The 18,325-nt window shown below is 40.0% G+C and overlaps 1 protein-coding gene across 5 annotated transcripts in view; it reads right to left on the bottom strand.

The window, feature by feature from the left end:
* The window catches only part of USH2A (usherin), a 408,741-nt gene extending 394,053 nt beyond the window's left edge, over positions 1-14,688 (bottom strand). For 2 of the 5 annotated variants that reach the window (XM_052805224.1, XM_052805225.1), the window contains exons 1-3: positions 14,418-14,510; positions 13,154-13,833; positions 7,672-7,837 (exon numbers count right to left, since the gene is read on the bottom strand). In XM_052805224.1, the coding sequence (XP_052661184.1) occupies positions 7,672-7,837; positions 13,154-13,638 (651 nt within the window). In that variant the 5' untranslated portion in view covers positions 13,639-13,833; positions 14,418-14,510. Of the gene's footprint in view, positions 1-7,671; positions 7,838-13,153; positions 13,834-14,228; positions 14,309-14,405; positions 14,511-14,584 lie in introns of those variants that run through there. The other 3 variants (XM_052805222.1, XM_052805220.1, XM_052805223.1) reach the window with 3 other exon arrangements.
* Between the last annotated feature and the right edge of the window lie 3,637 nt (positions 14,689-18,325).

The following is an 18,325-nucleotide window of genomic DNA, read 5'->3' as shown; positions in this document are numbered from 1 at the left end:
GCATTTAGATTTTAAACTTACTTTCTAAAGCTTTTAATGTGCTATAGTCTGCCAAAACATGGCAGAGTTACATAGATATGATCAGGCAAAATAAAGGCTACTAAAAAGATTATTTTTATAATTGCAGACACTAAATATGAAACAAATACATCAATCTGACATGTTCTCAAAGAATCCCCTGTTTCAGCAGCCTTGGCTGTATCTGAAAATTCATGTTTAAATTCCACTTTTCTTAATTGGTTAAATAAATTCTGAAGTATCAAAGCGAAAGTGAGAGACCCTTAACAGTGAATCTGGAAAAGAAAATACATAATGGAGCTGCTGTTATTAAGTGGCACAAATCTGATATTGGTATCACTATGCAGAGATAATGAGGTACACAATTGGCCTTAATTATGCATTGCTATGCTTTCAAATTTTTTATTTCTTTAAAAGTTAATTTTTTAAGACACCTGTTTTCCTGAGCTTTCATTTCAGTGCATATCAGATTCTTTTAAGTTAAGGCTATATATCCTTTACTTCATTGTGTACCTTCAATCAGAGTTTTTGCTAATAGATACCTAAAGAGATACAGTGATAAACATCATTAAATCAAGACCAAACACACAGAAGGACTCCAAAACTTTCAGAAGCCTGAGGGACTTGATCCTCACCAACTGAAATCAACTAGAATAGTGGCAGTAATTTCAAGGAAACAGGATCCACAATTTATGGCCTTAAAAAGAAAAAAAAAAAAAAAAAAAAACAACAAACAAAACTGTTTGAAATTGCAAAACCAAACAGTATGTTCCTTTACAAATCCTAAGCAGTGGAAAATAAAGGCAGACACCATTAGAGAAAAATAAGTCATATTAATTGGAGAGCAGAAAAAAAAATAGTCAAAATTTACCTTTGTTGCAAATCCACTTCAACTTACCTCAGCAGAACTTTTCAAGGATGACTTTTCTCAAATATTTATTGGGTATAAAGAGCAAAGAAATGGATAGCCAATAGCTCTGTCAGCAATATACCGCATATTAAAAAGGTTACATAAACTATTAAAAAGTATGAAGTTACTCTTAGACTGATGCTATCTAGTCTCAAGTAGCTTTTTCAATGGTCCATTCCAAGACTATTAGTGATTCATGTCCAACATCCTGCTGGCAGCAGTTGTTACAGTAATATTGCAAGGAAAAGGTAAAAAAAAAAAAAAAAAAAAGAAAGAAAAAAATGCCACAGTCCACCTACATAACAACTGATTGTTATGAATTCCCATCTTTTCCTGTTGGATGCACTATACCACATTATCCTCTTTATGAAAGTTACTGAATTTAAATTAAAACAACAAAAAAACCCCAAACATTTTCTTGTCCCTACTATTCTGATCAGAATGCTTTTTCAGAAACACTCTGCTGCAATAGAACAGACTCAGTTTCCAACTTAAATAGTCCCTTTTTCTGCCTGGTGTTTACACTCCAACAGATTTAGAGGAGAAAACTGTATGACTACCTACTCTTCACTATAGTGAATTCTCAAAAGAAGGTTCTCCATCTTCTGTAAGGCCTGCATAGAGCCTTTCACTGTCATCATAGGCTTAGTAGCTCTGTTCTGAATTATATTCCTTAAACGTGAATGCCGGAAATTGTACCCAACATTTTGCATGAAATCTCACCAGAGACTGAGCAGCAGCAATGGTGCTTTTCTCTCACTACTGGGAATGCCTCTCCAGATATGTTTCCCCAACACATGCCTTTTTTGTAGCCACATCATGCCAGTAACTCATCATCACTACCTGGGACTACTACTTCAGCAATTTTCTAATGATTAACTACTTAGCAAAAGATTTTGTGAGGGATTTCAAGTTCATTACTTTGCATTTTGTAATACCAAATTTTATTTCATGCCAGTTACCCTAGTTCTTTTGGTCATGCCATTCTTCCTGTATGGCACCTTACTGTTCCTCTTTATGAGGATGTCTCTCCACATAATGGTAACATTATGTTACCAGCCAGTATTATCAGTACACTCTTACTATTTCTGCCAAGACCATTAATGAAAACACAACACAAGGCCGGTCCAAAGACTAATTCTCAAGGAATTGAATTGCTTTTTTTGCCTCTCCCCCTCCCCAGGATTATAAGCAAGTTCCTTTGAGCAGTATCTATTGCCAACCCACTCCATGAGCATTCCTTTTGACCCTACAACTTCTTATGGGTTGTCACATCAATGCTAAACTGAACTCCAGATAGAGGAAATCTGATACATTTACTTTGCCTGAAAATCAGTTTTCTCATCAAAAAAAGCTAAGAGGTTAGACAGCGATGAGCTATCTTTAGTAAATCCACGCTGCATTTTATCCCCTTTTTCATTTAGCTCCACATCTTTATCTATTCCTTCAAAGATCTTTTCTAAATCCTCATATGCCACTGCGTCAAGACAAATAGGTCTGCATTGCCAAGATCCTTCTTCCTTCCTCTTTGTACAGGCTCTGGCTGGGATGGAGTTAAATTTCTTCACAGCACCCTGTATGGTGCTGTGTTCTGAATTTGTGGCTAAAACAGCATTGATAACACACTAATATTTTGGCTATTACTGAAGAGTGCTTGAACAGTGTCAAGTCTTTCCCTTTTCCCACTCTGTCCCCCCATCCTATCTCAGCAGTAAGCTAGGGTTGGGCCAAGAAGTTGGGAGGGGACACAGCCAGGACAGCTGATCCAAACTGACCAAAGGGATATTCCATACTGTATAACCTCATGCTTAGCAATAAAAACTGGGGTAAAAGAAGGACTTCGGGGAGACAGGAATTTTACTTCCAAGGTGGCTGCTGCTCAGAGACTGGCTGGGCAGTGGTCTGCTTGTGGGAGGTGGTGAGTGATTGCCTTTGTGTCATTTGCTCCCCTCTCATCCCCCTTTCCTTCATGAGTTTTCTCACTTTTGCTATTGCTATTCTCTCCCCCATTCCACTGGCAAGGGTGGGGGATGCCCCAGTGCTTGGCTGCTGGCCGGCATCAACGCGTGACACTCTTCCTAAATGTAAGCATTACAGCTCCACCTCTGACTTAGTAGATCTGCATAAAGTATCTCTTTGTCAAAGGATTTTATGTACCAGTTCTATTGCAATTTGCAAATTCATGTTTCTACCTCTTTATGATCACTTCTGTTTCCATATGTTCATTTCTGTTACCCAGCTTGTTTTTGCTCTGTGTCTGTTATCATTATCATTATTGAAAACAGAAGCAAAGTATTTATTTATTTTGGGGACCTTACTCAAATTATCCTTAATCTCAAGCACACCTTCACCATACACAGGTCTTGCCTTCTTACACACACACACAAACAAAAAAAAAAACCAAAAAAACCCCAACCACCAAGAACTTTTTACCCCTTGACAGTCATTGCAAAGTAATTCAGCTTGACATCTTCGCAGTTTTATTTCTATTCCTACATAGCATTCTCTGTGAATTTGCTTCGCCATTCCCGAGTGCTTGCAGTCTCTGCCATCTCTAACTGCAAAGGTGCTTATTCGCTCAGATAAGCCTGGGCACTACATCTCCAACTTCCTCCCTTTAAGGGCAGAGATTCTTCTTAATTCTATTATTTTTATTTTTAATAACCTCCAGGCTTTTTTTCCATTCAATCTCTGGGCTACGCAGTTCACCTTGTTTTATTAAAATAGTCCTATTTGTTTGTTCTCTTTGAAACCCAAAGGTGTACTTACAGAACCAAAGAACTGTTTATTCTTCTATTTCATCTGAATCTAGTTATGAATACTCAACATTAATTTTGAGACCAACATCTCTAATAATGCCCTCATCACTTAAAGCTGGTATCCAGACTTTCTGCTTCAGCAACTACTTGATGAAGAAACCTTTCATGCAGAACACACAGGAATATTTGGGCCCTGCTCTTGTTAGTAGAACTTTAATTTCCCAGCTATAAACTGGAGAATAAGTCTCTGCAATGACACAGTTCTTAGTAGTAGTTCTCTCTAACGAATTACACATCTAAATCCAAGCCCAAGGATTTAAATTCCTAGATTACCTCAGTAGAATTAATTTACTAGCCTTCTCTTCCCCTAGAATTATTTTATGCCAAAGAAATTATTTTCAATCTGTGCTGTCCTTTCTTCTTTCCTTCCCTCTTACCATTTAATTACTATTTGGTGCTATTCCACCATTTAGCTTTCATTTTTATCATTCCTGAATAGGCATATGCTCTTATACCTGAATTCCAAACATATCTGCTATCCTACCACATTTCTGCTCTCTCTAAATTCAGTTTCACATCTGTAACCAATACTTCACACTCCTCTGTCATGGTGTCTGTTGCCTAGCATTTATGCACAAATATTTCAGTTTGTCCCTGCTGACCACAGGAACTCCCTTGTTTGCAGGCTCCCAGCTCCTACTGACTGCTTGGCTTTGGAGACCTTTGGCCCAAATCAGTCTCATATTAGGCATACCTGTGTTCAGAGATGGACTTAGACCCTAGCTCCTTGGCAAAGCAGTCTCTTTCATGGTCAGCTACATCACTCACACACATGCTCCTCACAAACTACAACCAACCTGCTAAAAAACAAACACAAAAATTCATCAATCTGCTGTGAATACTTATCAAAACCAAATCCCACAGTCTCCCTTAGCTGTTGTTCCTGTCACCAACTTGGCATATAAAGCCTTATGCCTCAATCCCCGATTCTTTGGTTGCAGCCACTAAGTGTGCCAGCCAGCCTGCCCCAGCCTTCACCCACGTGCTGTCACAAACAAGATGAATAAATTCCCTGTGAGTCAACCAAAAAGTATTGCTTTTTTCTCAGAGAAAGGACCCATTAGACACCCCTATTTGATAACCAGATTAGTAAGAGCTAGCATTCAGTAAAAAAACTTCAGTTATGAATCAGCCTCATCCCAAATTAGACACGTCTGTAATTTGGTCTGCAGTCACTGAGCAACAAGGCATCATGCCAAAAACTTTTTTCCTCCTTGTCTACCAGACAAACATGCTATACCGTGCATGGCTTTGAACAATATTTTGCAATACGCTATGGAGAATATCCGGTCAAGTTTATATCCAATACATTTTAAAAGGTAACTATTTTGACCCACTGTTGTCACCTGCATTTCCTACACAGACCTAAACCACCACGGAATTTAAGAGAAAAGCTACACTGTTAAAAAGTTGCCCCATAAAAGAACATCCACAAACATTATTTTCTTTTAGTCCAAAAAATCATATTGAGCAAGCCATCAAAAAAGTCTGAATATGTTTTTTTGGTTTGGGTTTGTTTTTTTTTACATCAGGACACATCACTCAGCTCTGGCTACGTCCCCAATAAAAAGAATGCGAAATAACGTTCCAAATTCTGCAAAGTACCTAAAAAGGTACTGAATCTACTGTTATGTTTAGTTAAACCTAATAGCTTGTGGCTAAACATCACAGCCACATACGTGACATTTCACATCCAACAACAATTTCTTTTTTGTTTCTGTAGGAGGTTATATAGCAACTACACTGATAACACCATACCTACTTCAAAACCAGCATGGCTGTAGGATGACTGCAAACTTTCCTAATTTCCTAGCCATGGAGCTCAGTCCTAGGGCTTGTGTTTACTAGAAAATAAAGGTTATGCCTACAACAGTGACACAGAACTGAGACTGCTAATCCTTTACAGGCATTAGAGGCAGTTTCACCTGAACAAGACAGCATGGAAGTCTACATGGTCTGACTTGGAAAAGCTCAAAGTAGTAGTAGGTCATTAATGCGCTCAGCCCCCTCTGCTGCCTCTACCCCAGGTAGCTCACCTACAGCCCACAGAAGGGTCTCTCCTTCACACCGCAGTGCCCATACCTACGGCACGGGCATCGCCTGGGGAGAAGGCTGGTTAGACAGACAAATCAAAAGTCACGCTGGTGGTAAGATCAGGTGATTCGTACTTCTACATGTAAACTCCGGGCTCTCCCGCTGCCTTTAACGAAAATTACTAATGCCTATAAAACTACATAGTGCTTTATCTTCAGAAGACTTTTTCATCAGCTTAAGGAAACACCTATATTCAAATATATATCATCACCAAATACTATTATTGTCTGAAGACACAGACACTTCCATACAAATGTTACTTTTGCATATTTTTGTATGGTCTCTCTCATTCTCATTTTCCATTTATTTCTCCGTTTATAGAAAAAAATGCTTTTGGACAGCTGCTAAAAGAAAAAAAAAACCAAAACCAACCAAACAAAAAAACTGTGCCTAAAGTTTCATAGCCAGACCTAGTGCTAAATGGATCATGCTGCAGCCACTATCATCTTTAATGGGAAGCTGAATCCTACAATACCACAAACCACAGAATGTAAGGTTCCACCCTGAGCTCAGAAATTTGGAAAAGGTATTAAGCCTGCAGGCCCTTTAAGGGTCTAGAAGCTACACTTCTTTACTCCTGCTATGCATTGAACAACTTGCCCCAAAGAAACAAAGGACCAAATTCTACAGAGTGCTTAAGGTTTCTTTGTAATACAATTTAAGATAGGTGTGTATTTAAATCCAGCCCTTTCACTCTTCACTTTGCTATCCCAAGCTTTAGCAGTTTCTGAGGCTAGTACAAAATGCGGCTGACAGCAACAGCAGTAATATAGCACCCTTGGAGTGTTTGAAGTGTAAAGTTCATTAGTTCTACCTTAAGGTCACTCTTTTAATCCAACAGCCAAACTCTTATTCGCACTACCATGCTGTTACCCTGGAAAAAAGAAAACTGCAAAAAAATCAAGACGTCAGCTTAGATACTGCTTAGAAGTGACAAGATCAGCACTAAAAATCCAAATAACAGTCAATACCTTTTAGCAAGTTTCAAGAAAGCAGCAAAACAATTCTTGATTGTGCTGTAAAGCAAATTAAATTTAATAGAACGGATAAAGGAAATGAAGGAAGGAGAATATAAACATTTCAATACCTCATAATTGTGTTTTATAATTATTAGTTGAACTTGGCTTACAAATAGAATTCACTAGAGCGTCTGTTGGGAATTACAAGACATGCAAATAACTGAATTTTAACTTCTGTGTTTGCTTACTGATTTTTGTACATACAGTTTAAATTTTAACAAATTCAATTTTGCTTTATCCTCAGTGGATATTTGTACACTTATTAAAATGTTATGTCAACACAAGACTTTTACAACACAAGGATTGTGTTTTAACAATTCTGAATCATATTTTTAAAATAAGAGGTAATAGCTCTGTAACTTACTAGCTTGACTGATGCTGCAAAAATTCATACATGTTTACTTATGTGCACTGTAAGTTTTTAAAATTAAATGGGACACACCTCTCTGTAAGATAAGTACATTAGCATGTATAGATGAGGATGACATCCTCTTTTTTAGGAAATAATCTCAGAGACTCAAGTCTTATTGGTAATGTTAGAAATAAGTAGCTTTTCTTCACCCCAAATAGTCATGTTCTTAAGGGTGAGAATTTTCAGTCTTGTTTGTTCAGAAGAACAGGCACAGCATTTCTTTGCAGTGCTAAATGAGCAATCGCCTCAAAATGAGCTCCCAAATTAAGATCCTTACCTAGAAGACTCAAGAGTTATCATTTACATCCCCCAATTTACCCTTTTATATGTAAACAGTTATACCACTCTCACACAAATGTTGTATTTCAACAAATATTAAATGGTTTTTATTTTACTCACCTGCACACTAAGATGAATCCATTTCTTCACAAGAATTCTCCCCAGTGTCATTACTTTTATTGGTGGCTGCAAACCATTTACTGTGCGATAATAAAACATGGTCTCTTTCTCAGAGATTGTGAGTTTGAACACAGTCTGCCCATCAATAGCCTTTTCTATCACACACCTTTGGAAATAACCAAGAAAAACAACATAAGGTCACAGGCACACACATATACACATTCTTGCCAAGGTGCTATCCTGTAAAGTGATGCTAACCAGAATGTATTAAAATAAACGTTAAAAATACAGCTTTTGAGAAGATGCTCAGTGACAGTGAAAGTCACAGGATATACTAAGTGTAAAAACTTTAACAAAGATATTTTCTGTCTTAATCTGTGAGGTTTGTTTTTGTTTGGTTGTTTTTTTTTTAATTTAGTGCATGCAACCTCAGTTCGACTGGAGATGCAAGAGGGGTCCACTTTGCGATCTCTCTTCAGGATTCCATGACAGAAACCACGGTGGCTGGCCAGCACTGCACAGGTCCCTGCTGCAATTTTTGTACAAAGCTATGCAACATAGTACAACCTGTGGAGGCACTTACATTTTTCTTAGTCTAAGAAGGCAAAATGTAATATAACCACAAAAAGCAGTACAAATTACATGTTCTGAAAATAAGTCTTCCATCTTTCTACCAAATCTGTCCAGGTAAGGTAGCAACAACACCAGCTTCCCCTACACTCTCCCTTTGACACAGCCTTTCTTTAACCTAAGAGAACCAGAGCAAGACAAGAAGGCTATCCAGCAACTTCTTTGGGGGGGGGGGGGTTCCCCACAAAGATTTCACATCAATATCAAATGCAACACCGACATATCAGGTACAAAGAGTACCAACCATAGCAACCCACGTTGCATATCTAGCTGCTGAAATATTTTTGCCAATCCGATCACCATGATGGCAAGAGTCCTGAGAAAGCATAGGCTATATATGCTTGTGAAACAGCTATGTATTTTACTAAAGTAATCATCAGTACAACAAAAAATTACAAAGTTCTGCATTCACATTTCAGCTGCTTGAGAAATCCAGTCCTCAATTTACTGACCCATGAAAAGTCAAATATTTTAACAGTTACACCAGACTAAATTAGTGCACTAAGTCACAAGAGAAAAGCATATAAAATTTGTATGAGACCAGGATTTACTTAGACATATTTCGGAGGGGGAAAAAAAAAAAAAATCAAAAAACAACAACAAACCACTTATCTACCAATAAGTGTCTTCACCTACTATGCATTTATAAAAAGAAAAGTATCAAAAAGGCTGTTCTTTGATACTGCCATTATTCACTAATTCACCTTTAAATCAAAGACAAAAATTAATTCATCTTAACTGTTACCATTTTAGCCTGCTGGAATGTTGTCAATAAAACAACTTGCAACATGCAGACTTCTGTTTTCCAAACCTTACTAAAAACACATTTCTTAATATATTGTCAACTGGTCTTTTCAATATTTTGTTTGCTTGTAAACATGCTAGTTTTGCTAGATAATAAATGTGAGGGAAGGCTCAGCTAAGTAGCAAAATATTTAGGAACTGGATTTACCCAGTTCCTGGATAAACAATAATTGGATAATCCAGTTTTTTGTTTATTTTAGTTATCTAAAACAAACATCCCCACATTGTTTTTATCCCCAAAGGTGTCATGACTTTAAGAATGGAAGCGACCTTGATGTACATCACTTTGAAAACTGGAAAGAACAAAAGCGACTTGTGACTCACTACGGAAAGAGAAAAATCAAGAGGCAGAAAATGGGGCGGGGGGGGAACCCCCAAACTAGTGCTAACACAGGTGAAATAGGCATAAGCATTACTTCTGACTCTGAGCACAATTTTCCATTCCAGCCATGATTACAGAGAGAAACCACTGTACTTTGTGAAATTTCCAACTTCTGGTAACCTGCAGTCCCACAGAGTCAATTCCTGACTACTTAATTCTCTATGGTGGGGCTGGAGGAAGAAAAAGCAAACAACTCAAATCTGCTTGGTCAGCTTTCAAAGAGAAAAATATTCTAGAGAATCTAACACAGCTGCACTGGTGATCCCCACACATTAACTGGAGCACTTGCAAATGGGAACATCTGCACAGGTTCAAAATCAGACGTATGGTATCTTAAGGCAAATCCCCCTTTCAGTCTAATTCCTAGTGTAAAGCATCTGAATGGATATGAAGTAATAGGATATGATTTTAGTCCTTTAGGTAAATAAAGTTAAAAAAATACATCTACTGCTCACTTCACAATCAGGCCATTCCCCGTGACCCTTTTCGATGTAAAAGGCCCCAGCCCATTTCTCTCCCATCACCAATGTCTTCTGGTCATCTAATTTCCAGTTAGCCCAGTTCACACTAAATTGATATAAACTGCCTGTAATGATTACTTATATATGCTAAGATTCTACTCATATTCTTATCCTATGCCATTGTGAAGCATTATCATTATATACAATTTCTATATTGTGCTAAGGCTTACTTACAGGCTTAACACAGGCTTACTGAAAGCATTTATATTAACAGATGAGTACATGCAGTAAGAGGGGAAGCACGGGGAAAGAATAAAATTCAGGGACAAGAGCTCTGCTCACTTATTGCACTTACTGCCTAAAGGGAAAGTAAATTTAAAGACTGCAGTACAAATGTCAGTGTTTTCTCACTAGTCTCTTGCTTTTCTTCAAGATTTCCAATATGCAGTGACTTAAAAGCATATCTACAAATATCTATACTATACATCTTAGAAGAACATTAGGGCTTCAAATAAATCTGTAACATGACCAGACTTTCCTCTTTCTTTGTATGAAAGTGTATTCTTTCCCAGATTCACATAAGAAAACTTGGTATATGAAATTGATGAAGGAAATTCTTGGTGTCTTTGATTATCCACGTATATTTGCTCCCCCAGAATGTCACAATCTTTAAAGGGCCTTCAGACTTTGGATCCTCACATCAGTATCTCTCACTTCAGCCAGCACTGTAACTTCTAGCAGAAAAATCCTGCTGTTCTCTTACATGGGCACACATCTAACAGAAATGTCAGAGTCTTTACAAGGATGCAATGGAATACTATACAGCAACACTCTTAGCTTCTTGCCTAAGCACTCTCTAGCAGCCAAACCATGTAACATTCAGCATGAAGAAACACTTTAGTATGGCACCTCCAAAAACTATGGGTGTGCTGTACTTGATGTAAGAACACTTTGCCAGTAAACAAAGTATCTTGTTAAACTTTCAATTATTCTACTGGTAAAATGAGCAGCTGGTTCTGGTTCATCTTCCTAGTGTTTTGGTGGCAGCGCAAAGACTTTGTTAGAATAAGTCCCTGTTCCGTGAAGTCCCTCTGCTGTGATAATGGGGTTTAAAAGGTCTCGCAAATGACATCTAACAGGGACAATTCCCCATCAGGGACTGCAAAATGTAGGACATCTGGTAAGTCAAACTCCTTCTGCCAACCTGAAGGACTCACTAAACCAATACAATAAAAGGAAAAACATCTTAGTTTGCTGTTGAAGTATTTCTCTTTTGTAGGTTGCCTTCTGAGTTGAGCTTCAGTGGCTCTTCATGTGCAATTACTCTTTCACCACAACTGAAGCTTTGTAATTCCTTCATGAAGAAAGAAAAATTAACACGCTTCTTTCCGTGAACAGTGAAAAAAAGAGTCTGTGCAGTGGCATATCATCCTGACCACCAGAATAACTGTTGTCCAACTTCAATTTTCAGGACTGGGCTCTACTATTGTCACTTCTACATGTTGAGTAGAAGCAATCTCACAAGGCAGAATAATGAAGTGATCCATTACAAAAATTGAATAAAAACATTTAGATTTTAAAGTGATCTATAAAACCCACTGAACAGGAATATGTACATTGTGTCGTTATTACCACAACAGCAATTGGAGGCTAATGTTTTACACTAGTCCATGGATAATCAGACATTGGTAGAGTCTGGTTTCTGCACAGCAGTTAGTTTCAAATGATTAAGGACATACATTTCATTGTTTTAGGCTCCATGCAAGCAAAAGCCTATCCCATTGACAAAAGAGTTTCACAGATCTCACTCAACACATCACTGCAACAGCTTGCTTGGAAATTAGCAGGACATTTCTGCTTCAAGTTAGGCATATGCTCTGCTGAACAAGACTCTGATATGGCCACACGTGTGTGGACATGAACCCATGGCACAGGACAACCCCAGGAATGGACTCTGGCATTCAATATTCAAACATTATATAGAAAATGCTGTCTAGAAAAGACACTAGGCCAAAGCTCCAGAGACACCTTTACACATACCTGCAGCTGAGCTGATTTAACTTATGCTCAAACTGAAGTCACTTTTGCTCTGCAGATCTCATTTACTTCCCCTCCATAACCACAACTTCTATAGCTAGGTTGATTTTTTTAAAGGTAATTATCCTTGCATAAAGCAGACTATAATTGTACATATATGATTATAATTTTAGACATTTCTATTGTTTCTGACGATTTTCACACCCCTAGACAACTTACTATTTCACAGCAGCATGCAAAATAAGCATCGAGAAGGCTACAACAGAGCAGATCATTAGTTTCCTTCTAAGAATAAGTTATGAGCACAAGTACAAAAACATTTGTGACATACTCTGAAGGAACGTACTATACTTTTTGTGTGCTTCACTTTAAAGAAGACCTGCACGACCACGGTAAGAAAGAGTAGGAGGCTTTGCATTTTGTGATAGATGAAGGGAACTTTTTTTGCAGGATTTGCAATGCATTTTTCAAAAAGCAAGTTTTTGATTAGTGAGACCCAGTCAAGCTGAAGGGCCCCTTATACCAGCAATATTTGCTAAGAATGTGACATATAAGCAAGAGAGGGAGCGTGCTTAGCCACGTCTATTTCGTGAACACCTACTGAAACTTCACTAGCAGTTTGAATAGTGGAATCTTTTGTTAAAGCAGCAACATGATCTCCCGTTCAGTCAACATTCTCCAGATCTTCCAGAAAAATTATGACGACTCTTCTATAGCTCTGAAACAATCGTTTTGGAAGATCTGGGAGGTTTCCTTGTTTGTTTTTAAGGTGTAAACTTGTGTTGGGGGATTCCTAAAATTTTAGAAAATTTTTTTCCCTTCAAGAAAGCAGCAACAGCACAAACCCCTGACAACATGTTTCTCTAGCAGCCTTTAGAAGAAGGAATGTGAATTAGAAATACAAATTTAGATTTTTAAGAGACACACACATTATGTATGAACAGTTCCCACTGAAAGCAGTTGGACTGTCATCTGAGTCAATGCCAGTGAAACTGAACCTACTTGTCTTGACATTTGCGAAGACCCCAACCTAAATACAGCTTTAAAACGTCACAGTTTCTCACTGTACCTTTTTAAAACTTTAAATAGCTTGCTAATAATGACTGTGACTACAATGATCAATTTTTTTAAGAGCACCAGGAAAGTAAACACCTTCAATACTACTTACATTACACCTTCTTGCTCAGGTTTCAACCATACAGTTAATGTAAATGAAGCTGCAAGCCTTGGAGAACGGGGAGTAGAAAAGCAATCCTTGTGATTATGAAAAATAAAACTGGAAGCGTTGCTGAACGACCCTGGATGCAAGTCCCTTTTGTCCTCTGTGATACAGGTACCAAGGCCTTCCGAAAGCAGCAGTTTGTAGGAAGAAGGTGTCGACCTGTATGGACATTCCTGAACACAAAACCTCTGGGTGCAGGACATAATACTTTCAACAGCTACTGAGCTATGACAAAAAGTACTTCGGTCTGGCAGCCCACAAGTGGCTTGAGTTGGCACGATTGACACATTCTTGAAAGCTCCCACATTTTCAAGCCTAGGGAAATGTCCCTGGGAGCTGACCAACACAAAGGAGTCATAATAAGTTAAGATTAATGTTTCAATAGCATGAAACAAGAAACGACACCTCAAGGAAAGAGCCCAGCGATTCATGTTTACAAAAAAGCTCCTCCTGATTAAAGCATCTGTAAATAAATAATGATGTCCATGTCGGTAACAATGTCCTCAGGTGGTACGCTTTAAGAATTGAGGTAGCATTTCATCTTCAAAACACTCATGCAAGGACTCAGTCACAGGGGACATCTATGTTTTCTGGCCAGCAAAACACACGTGGGTGACAGCCAGCATCTGCAAACAACAGAAAACAGACACAGTCTGCGGCAGGAACATGCTCTTTGGCACCAACAGAGGCAATGCCCCACTTACGGATTTTAAGGGTTTGAATTCTTCCAAATTTCAGCCAGCAGGCCCAGCTGCACACCTTCGCTGGCTACGGCCAAGACATCTCTCTAAGCAAGGGCAACGGGACTAGGCCGACTCGAGCCCGCACATGCTCACAGCTGAGCGGAGTTTATAGCAGATCTGTCGCGTCACGCGAGGCTGACGCTCAGCTTTGCGTGTTAAGGTAACGACTACGGAATAAGGTAGCAAACCAGGGCACGCAACTTCAGCGTCCGAACGCCTTTCCTGAGGGTTTCAAGCCAGTTGGCTGAATCTCACATTTACAATCCCCCGGTGCTTACCTCAGCTTTACACCGCTACCTGGGAGCTGCTCAGCGCCATCCCCACCGCGCTATTTCAGGGTACGCTGAGGGACACCCCCCCGCCTCCGCTCCTGAGGAGCGAGCGGGAACGGTGGCCTGAGCCCCCAGCCACGTCTCTGTCGTTCCCTCAAGCAGACGGCCCGCTTCGTGCCTTACCCTGCTGCCCACCTGAAGCTTCTCCTTTCAGCGCTCGGCAAAGCCGATTAAACCCACGTTCCCCAGCTGTCCCGTGTGTACCTTTCTAATGGCGAACGCCTGCGCCAGGGCTCACCGGCAGGCTGGGTAGGGGCAGGCGGCGAACCGCGCGATGGCAGCCGATAAGTAAGTTGATTTACCGTTATTTACTCCGCCTGGGCAAGGAGCGAGGAGAGCGGCGCGGTGCCCGGCGGCTCCCCGCGGCAACGCCGCCCGCCGTCGCCCGGCAACGCCGCGGCCTCCTCCCCGCCCCCGCGGCCCGGGCCCGCCGCGGCCCCGCCGGCCCCCGCCGCGTTTTAAAGCGGCAGCGGCCGCAGGCGGCGGTCCGGGGTGCACGGCTCCTTCCCCCCCCCCCCCGGCTTAGTCTGACGTGCACCCACCGCTCCCCCGGGGTGAGAAGGGCGGCCCGCGGGGAGCCATTTCGCGGCCGCTCGGGTGCGCGGTATGAAATATCGAACGCAGCCCTGGGCGGCCTGCGGCGGCCAGGCCCCGGCTTTCCTCGGGCCGCGGTTCTGTGGGGCAGCCCTCCGCGGTTCCATGTCGGCGGGGTCACGCCGCCTTTTTGGGGGGATGGGGGGGTGAGGCCTTCTGCGGGGCGCGTTTGTCAGGGTCTGCCTTGTAAAGTTTCAGAAGCGAGGAGTTAGTCGTCTCCGGGTCCGATTTTCTCGAGTTTTAGGGTCACGCTTTCACTGGGCAGAGAAAGGGGAATTAATGTCTTCTATACACTGAAACTAGGGTGGGAGTTTGAAGTCAGAGGACCAGCGGAAGAGCACGAACAAGAGCAGCGAAGTGCCATAGGTACGCTTTCCACAGCAGACAAAGTGCGAAGAAGAAACATTGTCAGGACCTTCAGACGTTTTTGGCATGAACCTCATTTCTCTTTGTTACGGCTATGCAAAGCAAGCACAAACAAGCTGCAAAGTTGTCATCAGTGAGCTGAGCATGAGCTACAATAGGTTGTTTATATGTATTTCTGGACAGAGAAGTGCCAATTAATACATCCCTTGAGGATATATAAAGCATCTATAAATTTTATCTTTATTATGGAAGTTGTATGAGCTGCAACCTGGCTGGTATCTTTCCTGACAATTTTGTTGAAATAGCCTCCAGTAACTTGTCACCTTAGCATGTTTGGACTTTTACTAGCTACGTAGTGACAAAATTCTTTGGCAACATACACAATTGCTAAGAAATCATTCTCTGTCATAACTCTTAATGCTTTTTAACAAGCCCTTCATCCCGCATCAAACAAGCTCCTCAACCATTCCTGGAACATCTCTGCTTTAATACAGATCTTTTTCCTAAAGTCATAAAAGATAAATAGTAATTCCTGCTAAAGTGGTACCAGCCGCTTTACAGTGTTTTCCTGTTCTGGCAGTCATTAAACATCATAGCTCTGTTGTCAGAATTACCTTCCCAAAAGTATTCAAATGTAAAGAACTTTGTTTACCACAGAAGGGATGGGGGGAAAATATTGGTCTGAGGCATGGTGCAACACCTCAGCACATAAAGCATTTCTAGACAAATACAGTTAGACCATAGGGATACCACAGTGCCATCAATAATACAACAGTGAGAGTGTTTGCACATCGAGAACAAACTAGGTCTTTTAGAAGACAATGGAAAGAGAACAGATGGAAAACAATGCATTAATAAAATCCCAGACATTATCTACCATCTCAGGACATCAAACAAGATAGGAACAGCTATGAATCACGGAGCACGCACCTGACGGAAATGGGAGCTTACCAAGTGACCAAAGTCACCAGACTGTGACTTGTATTTCTTGGCATTCCTGAAATACAAAAATCAGGTTTTGCTCTCTCCTACCACTTTCTAGCAACCAGCAAGGCTTGCTCCAAGAATCCTTGCAGGTCTAACAGGTATCTGAAAGGAAATTCAGAGCACATGAATCACAAAATGCACTTTCTGTTATATTCTGCAAATATTTGACAGCCCCACCACCTCCCAAGTACACCATAGCATCTTTCATAGTCAGCGCTCAGTTTGGGAAGATGGCTCTGACTCACGTTACACCCTCTATACCCAAAGATAAGCAGTCCAGCAGAGATCATGATATTTCCCTTTACATATTTCTCCAAATACACAAGATATTAGTACAAACCTTGCAAAACCACACTGCAGGCCAACAGCACAACTACCCAGGTCAAGGATCACTATGGTTTTTGTCAAGAACACCATTGTTCATCAGAAGTAAAATGAATAAACTACCAGCAGGAGATTAAATAGATGAGAAAGCATCCAAAGGCCTTTGCAGCCAGAAACAGGCATGTACATAAAATGTACCACAAACAAAAAAAAATGAGAATGATGTTGCAGGAAATATTATGGATCCTGTTCACAGGAATGTTTTGAAGGCTCTTTAATATACATGTAGGAAAACAGGGAATCCTACCAGGCAAGAAAGTGTGCTAGTATTATGCAATGAATTCTTGTGAAGAATTCATTATGTCCATTTAACAGAATTAGAACTGCAGCACAAGGAAAATTACCTAATTTGAGTGCTTCAAGCTTTTAGTTACAACTGTTCATCTCATCAGAAAAGAAAGCATTCAATAGCCACTGGGGCACTCTGAGACATACAGATGCCATCGGAGAACCTGACCTGCATCAGAAAGTTGTGACATAACTGGGAGCCTGATCCTAATGATTCGACACCTTATCCATGGCAGATAGCATCATCCAAAAAAGCTTTCCATATCAGCTGTTTTTTTAACCCATGGTTAGCAGAGTCTCAGACCCACTTATCACTCCAGGAGGTTGGGGCAGGTTACTAAAAAGAAACCATAAAACCTTGTTTGTTACACAGCAGTCAGTGCCTTGACTGGAAAATTTTGAAGACCACATGTCTAAAATTTATATGCTCTGAAGCAGGGATTTGATATGAGAAGTCATCTTTCTATAATCAAGTTATAAGCCCAAAAATACCAATTTGCACATGCTCAGTGGAGCATCTTGTTGGAGATGATAAAACTACAGGGACTAATTAAGTTTACATACAGGGCAAACTTAACACCACCATTTCCAAACGTCAACATGCTTGACTTTGTAACAATGATAATGTGGTAGGAGAAAAAAAACATGATGAAGGGAGACAGGGAGTGCAGCAATACACTTACTCAAAACTCCAATAATACAAAACTAGTCTGCACAGTGTACAATTGCACGTGTGTGTTTTATACTTATGCAGTGCAATACCAACTTAAAATAATTCCTTAGAATCATAATTCCTGGAACTATTGAGGTAGAATTTCAGGTAATCCATTTCTCTCCCCAAAACACCATGGGTGTTCTGCCCCGTCACAATTGCTTTTAAATAGTATTTCAATTAGTGGTGAGCAAAGTCTTGACAACTAATTTCTTCATCGGTTTTGCCTTGTCTTCTGTTCATAGAGAGTTCTGAAAAACTGAAGAATTTTGCAGTGTATTGAAAGCTTCCATTTGTATCATGTTCTGCAAACACCTCATACCAATATTAGCATGTATTTGTGCAGTGTTGACTAGTCACATGCTACTATTTTTGCTATTGTGTGACGTGACCTATGTAGGCTAACCCACACAGCATGACTTTCAAAGATTAGGCTCAAGTGTACAATTCAAAATTCACTTTCAGTGAATATTTATAAAGACTTGTTTTTATGAGTGCTTTTTCTGGTGAAACTAAACCATTTGAATATTTGCAGGAAATTAACATAAAAGACCCATTTGCATAGCCAAGTCAATATTTATTTCAAATTTAACTGTCTAGCAAAATTATTTTTTCCAATATTTTGCAAGTAATAATAGAACTACAATGCAAGTACATTTTAATAGCGGGAGGGGAGTTGATCATGACAACCCAGAAATAATTAACAACTTAC

This window comes from Harpia harpyja, chromosome 13, assembly GCF_026419915.1.
Source record: "Harpia harpyja isolate bHarHar1 chromosome 13, bHarHar1 primary haplotype, whole genome shotgun sequence".
Classification (NCBI taxonomy): Eukaryota; Metazoa; Chordata; class Aves; order Accipitriformes; family Accipitridae; genus Harpia; species Harpia harpyja.
Note: the sequence above shows the minus strand (reverse complement) of the source record. Positions and strands in the feature narration are given on the sequence as shown.